The 20627-nt window shown below is 44.6% G+C and overlaps 2 protein-coding genes across 2 annotated transcripts; both read left to right on the top strand.

Annotated features, from left to right (window-relative positions):
* Positions 1-5328: 5328 nt before the first annotated feature.
* Positions 5329-10314, top strand: ntaq1 (N-terminal glutamine amidase 1). The gene is made up of 6 exons (XM_040188433.2): positions 5329-5448; positions 6507-6606; positions 6724-6774; positions 8842-8987; positions 9644-9768; positions 9853-10314. The coding sequence occupies exons 1-6, from the start codon at positions 5387-5389 to the stop codon at positions 9990-9992; spliced, it is 624 nt and encodes a 207-aa protein (XP_040044367.1). The 5' UTR covers positions 5329-5386; the 3' UTR covers positions 9993-10314.
* A 53-nt stretch (positions 10315-10367) lies between these two features.
* Positions 10368-20473, top strand: lrp12 (low density lipoprotein receptor-related protein 12). Its single transcript, XM_078081093.1, has 11 exons — positions 10368-11039; positions 12166-12222; positions 12296-12431; positions 12562-12764; positions 13039-13286; positions 13570-13719; positions 13808-14029; positions 14814-15080; positions 17584-17786; positions 17886-18018; positions 18098-20473. Exons 1-11 carry the CDS (start codon positions 10979-10981, stop codon positions 19028-19030), a joined length of 2613 nt encoding a protein of 870 aa, XP_077937219.1. The 5' UTR covers positions 10368-10978; the 3' UTR covers positions 19031-20473.
* The last annotated feature ends 154 nt before the right edge of the window (positions 20474-20627 follow it).

Below are 20627 nucleotides of genomic sequence, written 5' to 3'. Positions count from 1 at the left end.
AATATCAAACTCAAATATAACTGAAGAAGAAATCAATTTTAAATGCTAAATATATATAATATCCAGATAAATTATTGTAACGACGCACCCCCGTTAACTAGACTGCAGTGAGTGACTGGAGTCAATTGGTTGCTGATTTATCCGGAGCACATCAGGAGTTTGGGGGAGAGGGCTGTTAGAGAGGCAGGAGACTAGTTGGTGAATTAATAAAATAAATCCAGTTGACGGAATTCTCGTCTAGGTGTCCTTTATGCATTTGTACACGTGACATCCATTGTCTGTCCACCGGGAGAGGGTTTCTTCCCTTGTTTGGCCATCGAAGGGTTTATCATTTTCTCAGGAGTTTTTCCTGTGCCGATGTGACTGCTTAGCTTGGGCATTTGAACAATGATGTCCACTTATTAACAGATTCTGCTTTATTTCTGAAACTCCCAATCTCCCCCTCCTCACCCTAAACCAGGGGTCTTCAACTAAAAATGTGAAGAGGTCCAGTTCGAGAGAATTTCTAGAAGTAAAGGTCCGGAAGATTATAATCAGGAATCAGGAAACATTTATTGACATATGTCAGACATACAAGGAATTTGACTTGTCGGTTGGTGCATAACAGCAGACAGTACGACAATGGACGACAAGACAGTGCACGAGGAATAAAATAAAATATAATGCTATGGGTTAGCAATATACAGTGCATCCAGAAAGTATTCACAGCGCTTCACATGTTCCACATTTTGTTATGCTACAGCCTTATTCCAAAATGGATTAAATTCATTATTTTCCTCAACATTCTACACACAACAACCCATAATGACAAAGTGAAAACTTTTTTGCAAATCTGTTAAAAAAAAAAGAACGAAACCATCACATGTACATAAGTATTCACAGCCTTTGCTCAATACTTTGTTGAAGCACCTTTGGCAGCGATTACAGCCTCAAGTCTTCTTGGGGATGATTCCACAAGCGTGGCACACCTGTTTCTGGGCAGGTTCTCCCATTCTTCATTGCAGAACCTCTCAAGTTCCATCAGGTTGGATGGGGAGCGTCGATGCACAGCCATTTTCAGATCTCTCCAGAGATGTTCAATGGGGTTCAAGTCAGGGCTCTGACTGGGCCACTCAAGGACATTCACAGAGTTGTGCCAAAGCCGCTCCTTTGTTATCTTGGCTGTGTGCTTCGGGTCGTTGTCCTGTTGGAAGATGAACCGTCGCTTCAGTCTGAGGTCCAGAGGGCTTTGGAGCATGTTTTCATCCAGGATGTCTCTGTACATTGCTGCATTCATCTTTCCCTCAATCCTGACTAGTCTCCCAGTTCCTCCCGCTGAAAAACATCCCCACAAGATGCTGCCACCACCATGCTTCTCTGTAGGGATGGTATTGGCCAGGCGATGAGCAGTGCCTGGTTTCCTCCAGACATGACGCTTGGCATTCAGGCCAAAGAGTTCAATCTTTGTTTCATCAGACCAGAGAATGTTGTTTCTCAAGGTCTGAGAGTCCTTCAGGCGGGCTGTCATGTGCTTTTTACTGAGGAGTGGCTTCCGTCTGGCCTCTCTACCAAACAGGCCTGATTTGTGGAGTGCTGCAGAGATGGTTGTCCTTCTGGAAGGTTCTCCTCTCTTCATAGAACAACGCTGGAGCTCTGTCAGAGTGACCATCGGGTTCCTGGTCACCACCCTGACTAAGGCCCTTCTCCCCCGATGGCTCAGTCTGGCTGGGCGGCCGACTCTAGGAAGAGTCCTGGTGGTTCCTAGTGTTGTTTCCTCCGACCCTCCTGCTTCGAAGCTTGTGTCGAAATGTGAACCAGTGCAAAGCGAAGCAAACGTATCGGTGCTCGGTTCGTTCGCTGCTGATCACGTGATCAGTGACGTCCGAAGCTTCGCTCTGGCGCACAGTCACGTGACCGCTTCGATTTGATTCAATGGGCTGGAAACAGGGTTCGGTCTTGTTGGTTTGTTACAGTCAAAGTCAGTGTTGTTGTAGTAGTAGTAGTAGTAGTAGTAGTAGTTGTAGTAGTTGTAGTTGTAGTTGTAGTAGTAGTAGTCGTAGTAGTAGTTGTAGTAGTTGTAGTTGTAGTAGTAGTTGTAGTTGTAGTAGTTGTAGTAGTTGTAGTTGTAGTAGTCGTAGTAGTCGTAGTAGTAGTTGTAGTAGTTGTAGTTGTAGTAGTAGTAGTCGTAGTAGTAGTAGTAGTTGTAGTAGTTGTAGTTGTAGTAGTAGTTGTAGTAGTAGTTGTAGTAGTTGTAGTTGTAGTAGTTGTAGTAGTAGTAGTCGTAGTAGTTGTAGTTGTAGTTGTAGTAGTAGTTGTAGTAGTAGTAGTTGTAGTAGTTGTAGTCGTAGTAGTAGTAGTAGTTGTAGTAGTTGTAGTTGTAGTAGTAGTTGTAGTAGTAGTTGTAGTAGTTGTAGTTGTAGTAGTTGTAGTAGTAGTAGTCGTAGTAGTTGTAGTTGTAGTAGTAGTAGTCGTAATAGTTGTAGTTGTAGTAGTTGTAGTTGTTGTAGTAGTAGTAGTAGTAGTAGTTGTAGTAGTTGTAGTAGTAGTAGTTGTAGTAGTAGTAGTAGAGTGGAGACCACCAGATATTTGGCTGAATCAAACATTCATCGGAGTGAAGACCTGCTAAAATAGTGGGTCAAACACAAACATGTACCCACATCTATTTGTATTAGCACGTAATCTTATGAGCATTCCTGCCTCATCGTGCCGCGTGAGCGGTGGGAGAAATAGTATCTACAAAAAGAAACCGACTCAACCCCAATACTGTGGAGAAAATTGTGTTTCTCAATAAAATCAATAATAATGTCATGCCCCATCCCATGTGTCCACAAGCGCCTCAATATCCTGTCATTGTCCAAAAGCACAATCACTGCCCCACTGCCCTTTCCTCTGTCAATCACTTCCCACATTCCACATTCAAACAATTCACATAAGTCCCTGTGACTGCCATGAACTGCACATGCAGTAGGAAGCACGTGCTGGTATTTTAAATTATATTGCTTACATATATAAAATATATATTGCATATTAAATATATATATATATATATATATATATATAATATATATTCTTCTATTAATTATTCTGCTAGTATGATCACAGACATACATGCACAAAGGTGCAGAAAGACATAGATAAGTGTTTGTTCCACCTCTTCCCAATGTACAGAGAATTGAAATACACAAACAAGGACACAATAGTTTTATTCAAATAGGAATACATGTATTTATTCGATGATTTATTGGTTCAACTTTTCATAATCAGAGATTGGGCCAAAATATACTGGTACAAGTTATATATACAAATTTTCAACAGAAGAGGTCATCATAGAGTTTGCGATGCATTGAATGAATGAACCTTTTTCCGATACAATTGGCTGGAAAGCTTCACTGGTTCAGAAAGCTTCACTTTGCCAGTGGTTCCAAACTTCTTCCATTTCCGGATGATGGGGCCCTGTGCTCATTGGGACTTTCAATGCTGCAGAAATCTTTCTGTACCCTTCGCCAGATCTGTGCCTCGATACAATTCTGTCTCGGGGCCTACAGATAATTCCTTGGAATCAACTGAATTTAGCACAAGTGGACTCCAATTAAGTTGTAGAAACATCTCAAGGATGATCAGTGGAAACAGGAAGCACCTGAGCTAAATTTTGAGTGTCACGGCAAAGGCTGTGAATACTTATGTACATGTTGTGTTTTCGTTCTTTATTTTTAACAGATTTGCAAAAATTGGCAAAAAACAGTTTTCACTTTGTCATTATGGGTTGTTGTGTGTAGAATGTTGAGGAAAATAATGAATATCCATTTTGGAATAAGGATGTAACATAACAAAATGTGGAAAAAGTGAAGCGCTGTGAATACTTTCCGGATGCGCTGTACGGCTATAGGTTTAAAAATAAAGGAATAAAAGTTAAAAATATTTAAAAATTAAAAATAAAAATATTGTGCTCCAGCGAACAGAAAGTGACAAGTGAAAGTGACCGGTGTAATGTAACAGGAAGAAACTGTTCGTACGGCCGGGGGATCTTAGTCCTGATGGACCTCAACCTCCTGCATGATGGAAGGGACACAATCAGTTTACGATTTACCCTCTCTGCAGATCGGAGGACACGCTGCAGCCTGCCCGTGTCCTTGGCTGTGGCTGCAGCGTACCAGACGATGATGGAGGAGCAAAGGCTGATGTTCAGCTCCCACTTGAGGTCCTGGGTGATGATGAAGCCCAGGAAACGGAAGGAGTCCACAATAGTGACGGGGGAGTCACACAGGGTGATGGGGGAGGGTGGGGCTCTGTTCCTCCGGAAATCCACAACCATCTCCACTGTCTTTAGAGCGTTGAGCTCCAGGTTGTTCTGGCTGCACCACGACACCAGATGGTCAGACTCCACCTGTAGGCGGACTCGTCCCCACCAGAGATCAGTCCAATGAGGGTGGTGTCATCCGCAAACTTCAGGAGCTTGACGGACTGGTGACTGGAGGTGCAGCTGTTGGTGTACAGGGAGAAGAGCAGAGGGGAAAGAACGCAGCCTTGGGGGGAACCGGTGCTGATGGTCCGAGAGGCTGAGACATGTTTCCCCAGCTTCACGTGCTGCTTCCTGTCAGACAGGAAGTCTGTGATCCACTTGCAGGTGGAGTCGGGCGGTGCAGCTGGGAGAGTTTGTCCTGCAGCAGAGACGGGATGATGGTGTTGAAAGCAGAGCTGAAGTCCACAAACAGGATCCTGGTGTAGGTTCCTGGGGAGTCCAGATGCTGGAGGATGTAGTGGAGGACCATGTTGACAGCATCGTCCACAGACCTGTGTGCTCTGTAGGCGAACTGCAGGGGGTCCAGGAGGGGGTCGGTGAGGGACTTCAGGTGGGACAAGGGACACGCAAGGGGCTCTTGCGTCTGCGTGTCCTTGCGTCGCTGCGAAGCATAAACTAGGCTATAATCTATCGAATCTGCAGTAGGGCTGTCAACGAATATTCTATATATACATATATTGGATGTGGGCTTTAAATGGTGTAAATATGAAGGGACAGTACTTTGCTGCAACATGTCACCATGACAACGTTAAAAATTGATGTACAACTGAACGTATTTATTTAACGCGTTTTATCCTGATTTAAACATTAAACTCTTTTCTCATAAAATGAGGTAATTTAATTATTTTTACGCCTTTCTTTTTGTCAAAATTGCTTTTTGGCCACATTTTAAATTCCATTAATAGATGAATACACGTCTTATTTTATGTTTTTTTCTCCATATTCAATCGTTGATGTTTTAAATGTGTACTGTCTGAAAACACGAGTGCCGCCATAGATATTATATAATACATACATAGATGTTATATAATATCTATGTATGCCGCTACCAGGTGGAACGTCACGTCCTAATGTTCCGACGGAATGTTTTCAGTGTGACACCACAACATGGAACGTGAAGACAGAATCACACCGAGCCGCGAAGACTGTGTTTATACCAGCTGTTACTGGTGAGTACTCTGTAGTTCTATAAGAGCTGTTACTCGGGAGTACTCTGTAGTACTGGTAAGTATTATACACCACTAAAAGAGCTTCCCTGGGCAGTACTCTGTACCAGTACAAGAGCCGTTAGTAGTAAGAACTCTGTAGGGCAACATGAGATGTCACTGATCAGGACTCTACTATGTCTACATTTGTAAGTTTACGACCGACATTAAAAATCACTGGTCTAAACGTAGACGTCTTTCACTTAGAAACCAATTTGCAACGTCTTTTCAACGTCGGCCATAGACGTCTTTCAACGGATAAATTGCTCGCTGGGAGCTTACACTTGTAAGCTCATGTTAACAGCCCTTTTAACAAGGACAACCGTTCTTTTATTAATGTTTGTGTAAGCTATTGTTGCACAGGTGTTCCGGTGTGGGGGCTTTTGTTGTGAAGGGGAGACGGAAGGACAGGAAGTTGAGGTGGTGTTCAAACATGCAAAATAAAGTTGCGGCCGGTTTGGCGCAGAACTGGAGCTCCGGGTTGTTGGTTTGTTATTGACACGAAGTATAGGCGCACCAGAACCACTTGGCTACATTTATTTATTAATGAACAATAGATAACACCTTTCTTATATAAAAACAGAATACAAATATATATATATTTCAGGGAAAATAAACAATGGAATTAAGTGCAGAAGCAACATGGACAAGTTAGTTTAGAACTCTGTGTTTGGGGTTGTTGTGTAAGACATTACATTTTTAACCCATGGAAGTCGCTTTGGATAAAAGTAGAAAGTTGAACAAATCATCAGCAAATTGACGTTGTTTGGCCCGTTGCGGTTTCATCCACCTTTTCGCCGGTTGAAAAGATGTTGAAATTAGGTCTTAGACGTTCAGACCTCATTTCGACCCGATTTCAACCCCTGGGGTTCAATCGAACCCAGGTTAAGAACCACTGTATTAGCAGTACTTACTAGCACTACCGCTGGAAGTAACATTTCATGTACTACTAGTACTACATGAGATGTTACTGGTGAGTACTGTATTCGCAGTTGGTTAATTTAATTTTTCTTGATCTGCAGTGAAGAAAATGTTTGGAAACTCTGTGAATTTGTCCGATCAGAAAGAACCGCACCGCTGGAAGAATTGTTTGTGGTTTTCATCTCAAATGAGAACCGGAAGGTGATAACACACAAGAAAGCATTTAAACACGTTTATTCTCGCATGCCACATTTTCCATGACACCTGTTCTTAAAGAATCCAGGTGTGGTTCTAAATCTGATGTTTGTTCTCCTTCAGGTTCCTTTGTGGAAGCAGAGGTCTGGACATGGAGAGCAGCCAGTTATCTGGGTCTGTGATGTCACTGTGATTGATAATAACTGTGATGTCATAGACTGTTCAAAAGGTGGCTAGAATGGGCTTGTGGCACGCTGCTGTGATTGGTTAGAACTATTGAGTACTATTTTGCTGTGATTGCTAATGGTGTGTTCACACCAAACACACCGCAGACTCTTGAGGAGCATTTCTTGTGAATTTGCATGAATCGCGTAATTTGTGCTAGATGCGACGGAGAGGTGGCGTGGCTTATCACCCTGAAACAGTTACATTTTCCACAATTGTTTTCCTCCGCATCGACTATGGAAGACATAGTGATTCTCTACCTGTTGTGGAAGTCCTACTCCAATCGGACCGCAAAAAACACTGTTGAGTTTTGGTACTAAATAGCATCCGTAGCCACAAGAACTGCGAATGGATGCCTGCCGCTTCCAATGCTACATGATGCTAGCCGTTAGCCCGTTTGATAGCTTGTTGGCTCTGATCCGGGACTTGATTTCATCGCCTTCAAATCATACTTCTCTGCTGAGGGAACTGTCCCATGGCAAGACACCGTGTGCTCTAGCACATCCAAACAGCTCTTTGAAGAGACACCCACATGTAAACTTCCTGCAATATCACTAAATATTGAGGAGAAGTGTGCGCTTAAATGGACTGTACAGCACTTTTCTAATCTTCTGACCACTCAAAGCGCTTTAACACTACATGTCATTCACACACTGATGACAGCTACCATACACAGAGCCACCTGCCCACCAGTAACCAACATTCACACACTGTAGTCACAGCTACAGGAGCAATGTTAGGGTCAAGTGTCCTGCTCAAGGACAGATGGACATGCAGGGGTTGGGATCGAACCGCCAATCCTGTGATTAGAGGATGACGGTGCTCCCCAAGCACCCACAGTCACCCAGTGTTTTAAGAAATACAGTGATCCTGACTACACTACACTATACTAGATTCAGTGCAGTTGTTGAGCATGATATGACCTTTTAAGGACAAATAACCATTATGGGTTTAGGATTGGAAAAAGGCGACACATAAATCCAAAATGCCTATGTTCTAACCTTATTTATACATATATAGACCCTGAAGGGGATTTTCTCCTTCTTTTAGCTTTTTTGGGGACTTTCCTGAATCGCCAAACTTTCTGGTATTACTCATAGGACAGTTCGACCGGAGAACAGGGAGTAGATGTTGTTGGTGAATTTTAATTGGAGAGACCGTGATGGAGAAGCTGTAGATTAAGATGTGCCTTTTTAACTCAAGGTACCTCTCTCAGCCACGCTAGCCCTTTCTCCAGGTGGAAACTGAACCCGAACTGCCCGTCTGAGTAAAACAAAATAAGGGATCCAATATTAATAAATAGCGTGATGGAACTCGTGTTACACAGTGATGGGATGTTGCAAAAAAAGCACATAATGTTCTATGCTGTTTGTTAAAAATGCGAGGTCTTTCCTGGACTGGTTGCAATATAACGTTCGGTATGAGGAGGTATCGTACTATGGACATACAACTAACGTTACTATTAATCGATCCTCAATGTTTTTGTGATTTGGCAGCTATCTACAGGACATAAGTGACGACAGAGGGAGCATTTTAACACCGATAGGCTACCGCGACGCACCGGTACGCCATTCTGTCGCCAAAGTTGAAATTTAAACTTTTGCGTTTGGTACGTTCGCCCGTTTGACACAAAGTCGCAGATTTGCATCGCTCCAGTGTCATCGCGCCTGTACAAAGACTTTGTACGTAATCCTCTTGCGAAAAATGTGCATTGCGTTTGGTGTGAACGCACCTTGAGCACTACGTAGTACTACCTGCTGTGATTGTTTAGTACTATTGAATACTAATGTGTTCCTATTGGCTAGTTCTACTGATTACTACTATGATCTCATAGTGCTACTAAACACAGCATTATTAAGTTGTACTAGCTACTCACAGAACTTTGATACTCAGTATTATTAGCTACTCACAGCACAGTTATAGTAGTAGTAGTAAAGCACTGGACACGATGGTAATCAGGCCGAGCTGGAACACGCTTGGGTGGTGATGTCATCATGATGTCCCGGTGTGTTTCAGGATTACCACGTTGTGATGCTGCAGGTTAGACGTCATTCTTCTCTAGTTTATGATCTGGACACAGAGCTGTCGTTTCCCTGCAGCCTTAAACTGTATGCTGCCCAGGCCTTGCGCTCGGACCGCACCATTCAACCTACATACCACAGGTAACCAACACCTAAACACCACAGGTAACCAACACCTAAACACCACAGGTAACCTACACCTAAACACCACAGGTAACACACACCTAAACACCACAGGTAACACACACCTAAACACCACAGGTAACCAACACCTAAACACCACAGGTAACACACACCTAAACACCACAGGTAACACACACCTAAACGCCACAGGTAACACACACCTAAACGCCACAGGTAACACACACCTAAACGCCACAGGTAACACACACCTAAACGCCACAGGTAACCAACACCTAAACGCCACAGGTAACCAACACCTAAACGCCACAGGTAACCAACACCTAAACGCCACAGGTAACCAACACCTAAACGCCACAGGTAACCAACACCTAAACGCCACAGGTAACCAACACCTAAACGCCACAGGTAACCAACACCTAAACGCCACAGGTAACCAACACCTAAACGCCACAGGTAACACACACCTGATCACTACAGGAAACACAACTGTGATCCACAGGTAACTGACTTGAACACCACAGGTAACACACCTGAGATCCACAGGTAACACACACCTGAACACCACCGGTAACAGACAGGAAAAGGCTGGGAACCAGGCCGACATCATAAAAAAAGGGTGTTGGTAACAACTACCTTTGTCCGTTTTTCAACAGGATGTTGCGAGTTATCCCTGCTGACAGCTTCCTTTTGAACTTTGCATCGGATCGATCGCACATGAAGAAGTCTGACGGATCGTGGGGAATGCCCCCCCCACTCTATCCCCCCATACAAACCACAGGTCCGAGGCCATGTGTGATAATGTTTACTGTAATGTTACCCGTGAGATGACATCCCTGTGTGATGTCATGCCTTTCCTCCTCAGAGTGTCAGATGAACCTAGAAGACTTCATAAGTATGAAACCTGCTGTTGGCTGGGGGGAAGTCTTCAGTCTGGATCACTTCCTGCTACAACACACGGGGGACTCTTCTTCGTCATCTTCATCAGCACTAGCTTCATCATAGTCTTCTACTGCATTGGCTTTTCAATCATCTGCTTCATTATTATAATGGTTATTATTAAGATTAGGATTATTATTATGATAAGTATATTATTAATATCATTATTAGAATCATTATTATTATGATAATGTAATTATTACAATATTATCATTCTAATTATTATTATTATTAGTTATACGATTATCGTATCATATTTCTATTATCACTATTATTATGATTTTTAGTACATTAGTTATAATAGTGTTTCAATGTTATTGGGATTGTTATGTTATAATTATTATTATGGTGAATAGGTGCTGTATGAATAAATTAAGTGTTATCGTGACTACGTAATTGATTCAACATCCGGGAATTACACTGTAGACGTAGAAGGCCGGTGGATTTATGACGTCACACAATCACTGGGGAGACGGTGCTACACGCACGCGCACTCATACTCTGCGGGCTGTTGTTCTCTTTACACTGAAGATGACGGGCGCTTGCACTGCTAACCTCTCCCGGTTCCGTTCACTAGGCTGGGTTAGCTCCGGTTAACCCGGTTTAGCTGAGATTAACCCGGGTTAGCGCTGACTTTCAGCGGAGGAGGACGGGTTAGCTAACTTTAGACGCTTAGCTCTGTTAGCATGTCAGCTCATAGGCTGACTTTACCAAAATAAAGGTTAGCTTGAGAGCTAGCTTTGATATCTTATAGATACCATTGTATTTATGTTCTTAACAGTATATTACTTCGGGGATGTCTCATACCACAGAGCTAACAGCAAGTCACAGCTAGTGTTGACCGGAGCTAACATTAGCTGTTAGCCGGAGCTAGCGGGAGTCTTTGTTTGGAGCCTTGTTGTGATGCAAGAGCATTGTTAGCGTAGTTAGCCGGGCGACTAGAGTAGACGCAGAACAGTTCGTCGATGCTAAGGTAATACAGGACATTCATTGTGTTTTCTGAGCATCGAGGTTGACATGAAGTCAGTGACCTTCGTCGTCTAAGGGCTATAATGGCCCTCAGTCCAGGCTGCAGGCACAGCCTTTCAGTGGTCTACCTGGTCTTGCTGTCAGGTGAGTTCACTACCTCAGCATCAGCTAAATAACATTCAGCATCTGACCTGAGTCACGTTTATGTTCTCCTTCAAACATACAAGAAAATGTTTATTCATATTTAAACAAAGTAGCGTGTTAATGTTTGCCTGTTAGGACGAGAACGACAATCTCTTAAAGTAGAAGTCAATGTGATTTACATAACCGACTGTAATATATTGTAATGCCTTCCCATGATGCAGAGAGGTCGATGGCTGACTGACTCTATGGCACTATGATTCACTTTAATTAGTGCAGGTCGATCTAACTCATGACTTGAGTTACCTTCAACATGTTTAGAAATGTATTTGTAAAGTTACCATTGAGAGACAGATATGTGTTTGTGTATACAAATGCAATAAAGGTCTGCACATTATACACATGCACACTCAAAATGAGTGTGTTTTCTAGGACTGTCAAAAAAATCATGAAATTCATTAATCACGATTAAAAGTTTGTAAGACAAAATCTTATTAGTAAAAGGCTTTATAAAGTGTGTATTTTAGACACTGTTGTTTACTTGTATTTAAACACAAACCATATGTGATCTTGGAGGGGGAACATGTTGAACCACGACTCTTCCAACTGTCCTGTGCACTTTAGCCGCTGCGTTTCAAGTGCCAACAGTCTCCCCACATTTAGCCAGGACCTTTCAAAACCACTGTCTTTTAGGGACCGTGGTGGTCCTCTGCAGGGTAGATTTTGAGATGCAAGTAGCCTAGGAGATAGTGCCCGGCTGCCTGCAACATGTTGCTGTCAGTCCTAAAGTGCTCCGTTTGCCACCTGTCAGCCTTCTGTTTGACACGTGGAGGAATTCCTCTGCTCAGTTCTGTTTGTTTTACTTCCAATGCAAAAAGCGTCTCCATCTTCAGCTACCGTCTCGCTCTCTGCATCGAACTGACTGCAGCATGGGGCGGTTTCGTTTCTGGGTTCACCGGACACAGGAAGTTAACAAAGTTGTGTTCAACTGCGTTAAAGAATTTTATCGCATTAATCTCGGCCACAATAATCACATAGATTAACGCGGTAATTTTGACAGCTCTATAATTCCTTTTTGATTGAACTTCCTGTTTCTGCTCTTTTTAATTTAATTTTTTGTGTTTATCAGGATGCATTGCTGCGTCTCAGAGGAACGACAACGTCTATGCGTCGGGGATTTCTAACGGTGAGCTGGTAGCGGTGATGTCACATAAGGACGGCATCACACACTATGTCTCACTCCTTGTCTGTCTGTCCAGCCTGTGGAGACGTGGCGGAGCTCCTGCGAGGGTCCAGTGGCGTCATCACCAGTCCCGGTTGGCCTTTTCAGTACCCGACCAGACTCAACTGCAGCTGGAACATCAGAGCGCGACTCGGAGACACCGTCACCCTCAGGTAACGCACATACAGGCTCCATGGTAACACAACGAAATCAGCCTAGCAGTAGCAGATAACTGAGAGAGGTGTTAATGGGGTGAGAAGCTAGCAGACGTCCGTTTAACTTCACTTCTTTCTCTTCTCGTAGTTTCCAAGACTTTGACCTGCAGGGTTCCCACCGTTGCTCTGCGGACTGGATGTCCATCAGCAACTACAAGAGCCTGGACGGGCTCCGGGTTTGTGGTTCCTCCCTGCCGCCCCCTTACATCTCCTCCCAGGACCACGTCTGGATCCACTTCCACTCTGACGACAGTCTGACAGGGAAAGGCTTCCGACTGTCCTACATTACTGGTGAGGATCTTTTAGCTGCTGAAGCGTGAATGGAGGAGGTTCCTCCCCAGGTTCACAGACTGATATCTATCCAGATGCAGTGGGGTCAGAACATCCAGATCTGGACTTTGGTTCTCAGATTCTCTTGGTTGGTGTTTAGCCCCTGAGCTGGGGAGTTTCAAAGCTCTAAAGCAGAAGATAGCAAGAGAATCTTAATCAGTTTTACGGCGATGTTACCACATTACCAGATCAGTCATTGAGAAATCGATCAATAACCAATAATATCCTGCTTTAGGTAAACCAGAGGCCTCCAGCTGTGATGTGGACCAGTTCCACTGCTCAAATGGGAAGTGTGTCCCAGACTGGTGGCGCTGTAACTCCATGGACGAGTGTGGAGACAATTCTGATGAGGATCTGTGTGTGGAGTCTCCGTTTTCCTTCCAGCCCTGCAGTCTGAACCAGTTCCCCTGCCTTTCCCGGTACACCCGGATCTACACCTGTCTGCCCCACAGCCTGAGGTGTGACGGCAGCATTGACTGCCAGGTAACAAGCCAGTTCACCCAGTCCGACACCAGGCCCCTGGTTCCCTCCTCCAGTGTCTGGCTTTACCTGAATCCTCACAGTCCTGGGTCAGAAGTTTGATTGTGATCAATACTGATAGGGGAATCAATATAAACAACATACCAGCTGAAATGTAAAGCCGGTTCTTTCCAGTAGCGATGCCATGTGTCCCAGCCTCAGCTTCACACCTGGATCTATCTGTGACTTTGTATGGTACCGGCTTCTCTGCTAAATCATTTGATCTAGTTCCTGTTTGTTTTGACAGGACCTCGGAGATGAAATTGACTGCGACGTTCCTACTTGTGGAGAACTGTTAAGGAACTTCTACGGCTCCTTCAGCTCTCCAAACTACCCTGACTTTTATCCTCCTGGAAGTAACTGCACCTGGCTGATTGACACGGGAGACCACAGGAAGGTAACCTCTGACCTCCTTCAGAGAGAAAGCTCTCTGCTCACTGATCAAAGAAGCTTTCGTCATGGTCTTTGTTGTCCTCTCCTCGCAGGTCATCCTGAGGTTTACTGACTTTAAACTTGATGGGACGGGTTACGGGGACTACGTGAAGGTCTATGACGGCTTGGAGGAGAACCCTCGCCGTCTCCTCCGGGTGCTGACCGCCTTCGACTCCAGAGCGCCTGTCGCTGTGGTGGCATCGTCCGGTCAACTCCGAATTCACTTCTATGCTGACAAGATCAATGCAGCCAGAGGGTTCAATGTCACCTACCAGGTGTGTTTCTGTTCCCTGAAGGCTTCAGTGGAGTAGGGCTGCAACAACGAATGGCTAAAATTCGATTATTTAACAAATGTCATGTTGTGTGGTGCGACTATTATTTACGACCCTCAATGTTTGAGTATAAAAACAAGTTCCGTTGAGCGCGGAGCAGAGAGTATAATATCGCTACCGAACCTTTTTTCGTCTCCCGACTGCACGGCAAAAAAACCCTTGTGTGACGCTTGGGGAATGTGTCAAGAGGGACAATCGCATATAATTAGAGAGAATCCGGTCATTTTTCAAAATAAAATGACAGGATTCCGGAAAACATAAAACCTGCAGGCAACAAGTCTGACATTCAAACAAATCAAATCAAAAAAATGATTTGTATTTTTGTTTATTTTTTATAAATGATTCATTGGCATTCAACAGCACGGGTCCCTTTTAAACAATATCTTTTTGTGCACTTTATTTAAAAAACGCCTACATATTTGGCATTAGTCGTTAGTCCATTTCTTAATGCACGCTGAAGAGTTCCGTTTTTCAATAAAAGGTTGGAACTGAATGCTTTTTAAAATCTTTTTTTTTTATTAATTGACAGATTAAAATAATTGTTAGTTGCAGCCCGAGTTTGGATGGGTTCTCTGGTTTCAGTAAGGCTCTCTGGTTTCTGAAGGTGCCCAGGTTCACCTTGGTTCAGTTTAACCTGGAGACCGAACACGTTAACTGGTTCTGTGTCCTTAGGTACTTTAGGTGGACAGATTCTGTTTAACTGATTCTGTGTCTCTGGGTTCTTCAGGTGGACGGGTTCTGCCTACCGTGGGAGGTTCCGTGTGGGGGTAACTGGGGCTGTTACACCGAGCCGCAGCGATGTGATGGGTTCTGGCATTGTCCCAATGGTCGCGATGAGCAGAACTGTTCTGTCTGTCAAGAGGATGAGTTCCCCTGTTCTAGGAACGGAGCCTGTTACCCTCGATCGGACCGCTGCAACTATCAGAACCGCTGCCCCAACGGCTCTGACGAGAAGAACTGCTTCTTCTGCCAACCCGGTAACTTCCACTGCAAGGTACCAGCAACCTGTCAGCCGTGTGTGTGTGTGTGTGTGTGTGTGTGTGTGTGTGTGTGTGTGTGTACACACCCCTGTTAAAGTGCCAGGTTTTTAGAAAAACAAAGACTACTAATCCAACCTTTTTCCACCTTTCAATGTGACCTTTAACTCGGCGTTTCTTTGCTGGATGAAAAAAGATGCATGTGGCGTATTTCGATGTGACAGATAAACCCGAAAAAATACGATTAGCATGAAAACATACATCCATATAAGGCAGAGGGGGCTTGGCGCATGAGAATCACCTGACTCACCTGAGTCAGGAATTGACATCAGCACCCGCCAACTCGCCAAATCCGGGTGGAATTCGGCTGTGGCGAGTAAAGCATCTCTCTCTCACGAGCCACTTTAGCGGGTGTAATTATCTCTCTATGTTGTTTATTGTAGTATAACAGCGGTTATTAACGTGTCATGATTACATCATCTCGCTCACACGGTGCAGCGGTGGTTCTTGTGCACCGACTACGGACCGTGACGACTATTTTACGCTTCGGGCGAGTTTGCATGTGCGCTTCCTTAGTTCAGCTCAGCTGTCTACCTTTAGCTGACTGTTAGCAGGCTGAAGCCGCGCTGCTTCAGAGACAGGTGTGCTCGGAGAGGACCCGTTTAACCGACTGTCGGCCAGCAGAGATCCACGCGGACCTTTCTGCTGTTCTCTGGCGACGGCAGGCAGCGTTTCCTCGGTGGATGAGACGCTCCGTTACAAACACGTCTAACATAATAAACCCGCTGCAGGTTCTGAAGCCTCACGCATTGACCGGGACACAACTATAGTACACGCCACATGGTGAGAAGACGGTGTTAACCTACCAGTGGTTATTTCTGTTCCTGTTGCCTTTCTATCATCTGGAACCAGTCTGCCCGTCCTCCTCTGACCTCACATCTACGAGGCACTTTTGTCCACACAACTGCTGCTCTATGGGTATTTATTTTCTTGCTGGTCATGTTGTTCAGAAGAAGAGAAGTTCTTCATCATCTGAAAATGTAAATGACCTTGTGTATCTTGGCAACTGGCTCGGTGCAGAGGGACAGGACAATGTAAAGTTGGAGGAATGGATAAAAAAAAGTGCATTTAGTCATTGCATAACTGCTCAACCTGCATTTCTGAAAAAACTTTTTTTCTTTGGCCGAGATGCAAAACAACTAAAAACAGCCTTTTTTATGCTGGACCACTTTCCCTCACTAACAGGGACCCTTACTACTGACATGCTGCTCCCTGATAAAAGTGATTCTTCTGTCAAGTCAAGTCAAGTCATTTTATTTTGTATAGCCCAGAATCGCAAATTACAAATTTGCCTCAGAGGGCTTTACAGTCTGTACACATACGACATCCTCTGCCCCGAAACCCACCATCGGCACAGGAAAAACTCCCCAAAAAATGAAAAAACCCTTACAAGAGGGAAAAAAAGGGAAGAAACCTTAGGGAGAACGTGGCACCTTTTATTGGGACATTGCTTAAAAATAAAAGCGTGCAATACCCTAGTTTTTAATGTATTATTGAATTTTGCACATAATGCAATTAATTGCTGCTAATAACCGAAAATAATGTGATTAATCAAGTTAAAGGACTAATATACTAATATATACATAAGCGTATGTATATGTCCGTATACAATGACTGCGGTGGTCTGTAAGCGGGTCGGCACTGAGTTATGGAAGCCAGATTACCTGATTGTTGTTGTTTAGCGTCCTTTTGGGGCTACGCTAGCTCTCGCAAACGATTGTAACATTATTGACGACAAAGTCCGGCCTCTCGGACCTTATTGCTTAATTATTGCACAGCGGCCAATTATGTTTGTCAGTCAGCAACAATTAAAAACACTGCTGGATATGAAGGCAAATGACTTGTAGTCGCCATTCATTCAAACGCACATCAATTTCCCAAAATAGTGTCTGACTCACCAATCGGATAAAATCCATCCGCCGTACCAGACATCGGTCACAACGTTGTAAAACTCGTCAGATCCGTGATATTGGCGAACACCGCCGTCTTTTTGACTTTGATTCCGCTGACAACGTGTAGTGACGTCAGCTGCGCAAATGTCCAATAACATCTCCATTTTTAATTGGTCCATGTTTCATACGTAGCGTAGATGATTACTTGCATAACCTATTTATGTGCAAAGGCACAGCAGAGTTGTGCTTTTTGACGCACATGTTTTAGAATACAGGATCGATGGCTTTTTCTCTCGTTGTCCGCAATGAACGGACGGTAAAAGCACTGCTTATTCTGCTATTTCTTTGTATTTGATTATGCGGAACATCGTAACGTCTAAACAATTGGAATAACGCACATATTTCATATATATTTATAGGAATAAACAGTAAAAATACATATACAAGTTTATTATATAAAATGATTTAATAAACATTTAGAATTTTGGCTGCCTACCCTGCACGTAACTGTCTGTATATCTATATATGCTGAGGAAAGGTATTTGACCTCTGAACCCCACCCCTGCAGAATAACCGCTGCGTCTTTGAGTCGTGGGTGTGCGATGCTCAGGACGATTGTGGCGATGGCAGTGATGAGGAGAGTTGTCCCGTCATTGTTCCGACCAGAGTCATCACCGCCGCCGTCATCGGCAGTCTCATCTGTGGGCTTCTGTTGGTCATCGCCCTCGGCTGCACCTGCAAACTGTACTCGCTTCGTATGTTTGAGCGCAGGTAAGACCAACCCTCTGATTGGTCTCTGCTTCTGTGAATCCTGTGTGTGATTGGCCGATGCGAGCTGCCTGAATCGAGCCGTGTGATTGGCCTTTCCAGGTCATTTGAGACCCAGCTGTCCAGAGTGGAAGCAGAGCTGCTGCGGAGGGAAGCCCCGCCCTCTTATGGTCAACTGATCGCCCAGGGACTGATCCCTCCTGTGGAAGATTTCCCAGTGTGCTCTGGGAGCCAGGTACAGGACGCTGTCCTTGGAGCAGATCCATCCAGTCTCTCCTAAAAAGATAAACTTGTGTTCTACTCTCCGTCCTCAGGCCTCCGTCCTGGAGAACCTCCGTCTGGCTGTCCGCTCTCAGCTTGGCTTCACCTCTCTGAGACTCCCCTCCTCTGGTCGTCATAGCAACCTGTGGCGTCGTCTCTTCAACTTCTCACGGTCTCGACGGTCAGGTTCTCTGGCTCTGGTGTCTGCTGACCTGGAGGACAGCGCCGGCACGGGGAGTTTAAGTTCAGACCTGCTGTCTCCGGACTCGGACGACACAGACAACGAGGGCGAGCGAGGCAGGGCGCGAGGCTTCGGCGCAGTGGGCGGGCCTGTCGCCCCCATTCCCCAAAAAATCCCACCCTCCACAGCCGTGGAGGCTGTGGTATTTGTGACTACCTCTGTAACCCCGACACCGACCTGTGGGCGAGGACGTGACAGCCACAGAGAAATTACCCCCCCCTCCATTCCCGTCCCCGTATTAACTCCCAGCGCTGATCCTGATTGTCACAGCAACGCCTCAGAGCTCCAGGCTCCGCCCACCTCTGCCCTGCAGCGACTGGCTCAGAACTTGCACCGCTTCGCCAGAAACTTGACCAGAACCAGCCTCAACCGGCGTGACCAGACCTGGACCAATCACAGTCCACTTCACCAGCTGGAGACTGGGACAAGTGGGGTCGAGGTCGCAGAGCAGCGAGAAAACCGAGGAGAAGAAGAAGAAGAAGACGTGGAGCTCCTGATTCCCGTCTCGGACTCTGAATCCTCCTCCTCCCTGGTCAGTGACATCCGACAGCCTCTGCTAGAATCATACGCCTCCTCTACCACAGGCCACGCCCCCCACCATCACCGCGCAAACCGCTCTCGAGGAGGCCGGGACGGCCCCTGTGAACACTGTGGGATGGTACACACGGCTCAAATCCCCGACGCCTGTCTGGAAGCCACAGGAAAGACCGAGAGCAGCGACGACGAGCTACTGCTGCTGTGCTAACAAGCTGGCTGTCAGGCTAATACTGCATACGCTACCTTGATCCTACACCTACAGTTGGCTAACATGCTAACTGATGGGCTGATGGCCTTTTCACAAAAAGAAAATGCTGAATCTTCAGATTTTTCCAATATTGTAAGGTTCGTTGCGTTCATATACATTTGGTATATTCCACTGAAATTCAGGGTGCAAGTATCTCTAGAAACGTAACAAAGTTATGTCATTTCCTTTTGAAGCATGTTATTGTCACTAGTGTATCATTTAGAATCTAGACTGAATCACGTGTTTATTATGGAATTCATGTTCAGTTAATAATAGTCGGCTTATGATTTATGGAAAAGGAAAACATTGCACTGCAAAATACTAAAGATTTGGCTCTGATGTGGATATGCTCCTAAATACTAATACTGTCCAATACCTATTCGCTTCACGAGCTTTCTCCCACTTGGACGAAAAGCTAGTAGCATACTGATGCTTTACGTAGCTAACACTTTGCCTGGGCTACAACTACACCTGTTAGTAATGGTGGCTGTATTCCACGTTCGCTCTGTCAGATGTCAGAGATGATTGGACCAATCACAGACCGAGAGGAGAGATGTCACTGATTGGTCCTTATATCGATAGTGATGAAAACCCAACACTTCTTCATTCTCCTTGTCGCTGCAGGCGCACTTCCTGCTCATTGGTACGGCTGTAAATTGATAGGGTTGATAATTGACAGATTAAGTTGACCTGTTGGGACTGAAACCGCTGCAATAGTTTAGTTTCAGGGTTTCACCAGGGTACAGTAGCGTGTACAGTTCTCTAAAGGCGACGTCTTGGATCGTTCTGGAAAGTCACTGTTCTGGTTCAAGAGTTGATCCGACATTGTTTGAGTTTGAGAACTGTTGAGAACAAACCGGACCAGTCCTTCAGAACCACTGCTGAGTGATCAAGACCAGATCAGCACAACCAGATGTATGAAGTGTCATCAAAGTCCTGAATATTTAAGTCAGATTTTATGATAGTCCCTTCGTCCTATTGCTCCTCCCCATGTTGCACTTCCCCTAACGCTGGGACTCCAGCCCTTCAAACTGACCTGTCTGTATTTATGATCTCTGTTACAGTTTTTGGTACTCGGATCAGCTGACCTTGTGTGAGTGTGTATATTTATTATTAGTGATATGATGGTTATTGTGTTAAAGGAGAACTTCACTCCTCAATGAGCATCATCACTATGAATTCCCTTCCTCCACCTGTGTTGGTCGGGTTCTAGTGATGCACTGACAAGTCACATGGAAAAACTCCTTAATGAACTGTGTTCCGTCAGAGCAAAGCAAGACGTGATCAGATATTTCAAATTGACAATGAAACAAGTGGTGCTGTATTATGAAGATGCTACTGTACACCATTAACAAACACCAAATAGTTATTTTCTCTTCTCACAAAATTGCAACAAATACAAAAGGAAGGTAATATCACTTTAATATTGGAATATATTTAACAGGTAATTCATACTTGTTACCCTCCCTCAGCTGTTTGACTGAGAGAACAAGAGCCACTGAAGGTAACGCAGACAATTCTATATATATATATATATATATATGTATATATATGTATA

This window comes from Gasterosteus aculeatus, chromosome 10 (assembly GCF_964276395.1).
Source record: "Gasterosteus aculeatus chromosome 10, fGasAcu3.hap1.1, whole genome shotgun sequence".
Lineage (NCBI taxonomy): Eukaryota > Metazoa > Chordata > Actinopteri > Perciformes > Gasterosteidae > Gasterosteus > Gasterosteus aculeatus.
This window is presented reverse-complemented; position numbering and strand designations above follow the sequence as displayed.

Bases quoted from the DNA above. Each gene is read 5' to 3' on its own strand.
- lrp12 (XM_078081093.1), top strand. From the start codon at position 10,979: ATGGCCCTCAGTCCAGGCTGCAGGCACAGCCTTTCAGTGGTCTACCTG. The intron at 11,040-12,165 runs GTGAGTTCACTA...TGTGTTTATCAG, and splicing joins CTACCTGGTCTTGCTGTCAG to GATGCATTGCTGCGTCTCAG. The intron at 12,765-13,038 runs GTGAGGATCTTT...ATCCTGCTTTAG, and splicing joins CCGACTGTCCTACATTACTG to GTAAACCAGAGGCCTCCAGC.
- ntaq1 (XM_040188433.2), top strand. From the start codon at position 5,387: ATGGAACGTGAAGACAGAATCACACCGAGCCGCGAAGACTGTGTTTAT. The intron at 5,449-6,506 runs GTGAGTACTCTG...CTTGATCTGCAG, and splicing joins GTTTATACCAGCTGTTACTG to TGAAGAAAATGTTTGGAAAC. The intron at 6,775-8,841 runs GTCTGTGATGTC...GGTGTGTTTCAG, and splicing joins GAGAGCAGCCAGTTATCTGG to GATTACCACGTTGTGATGCT.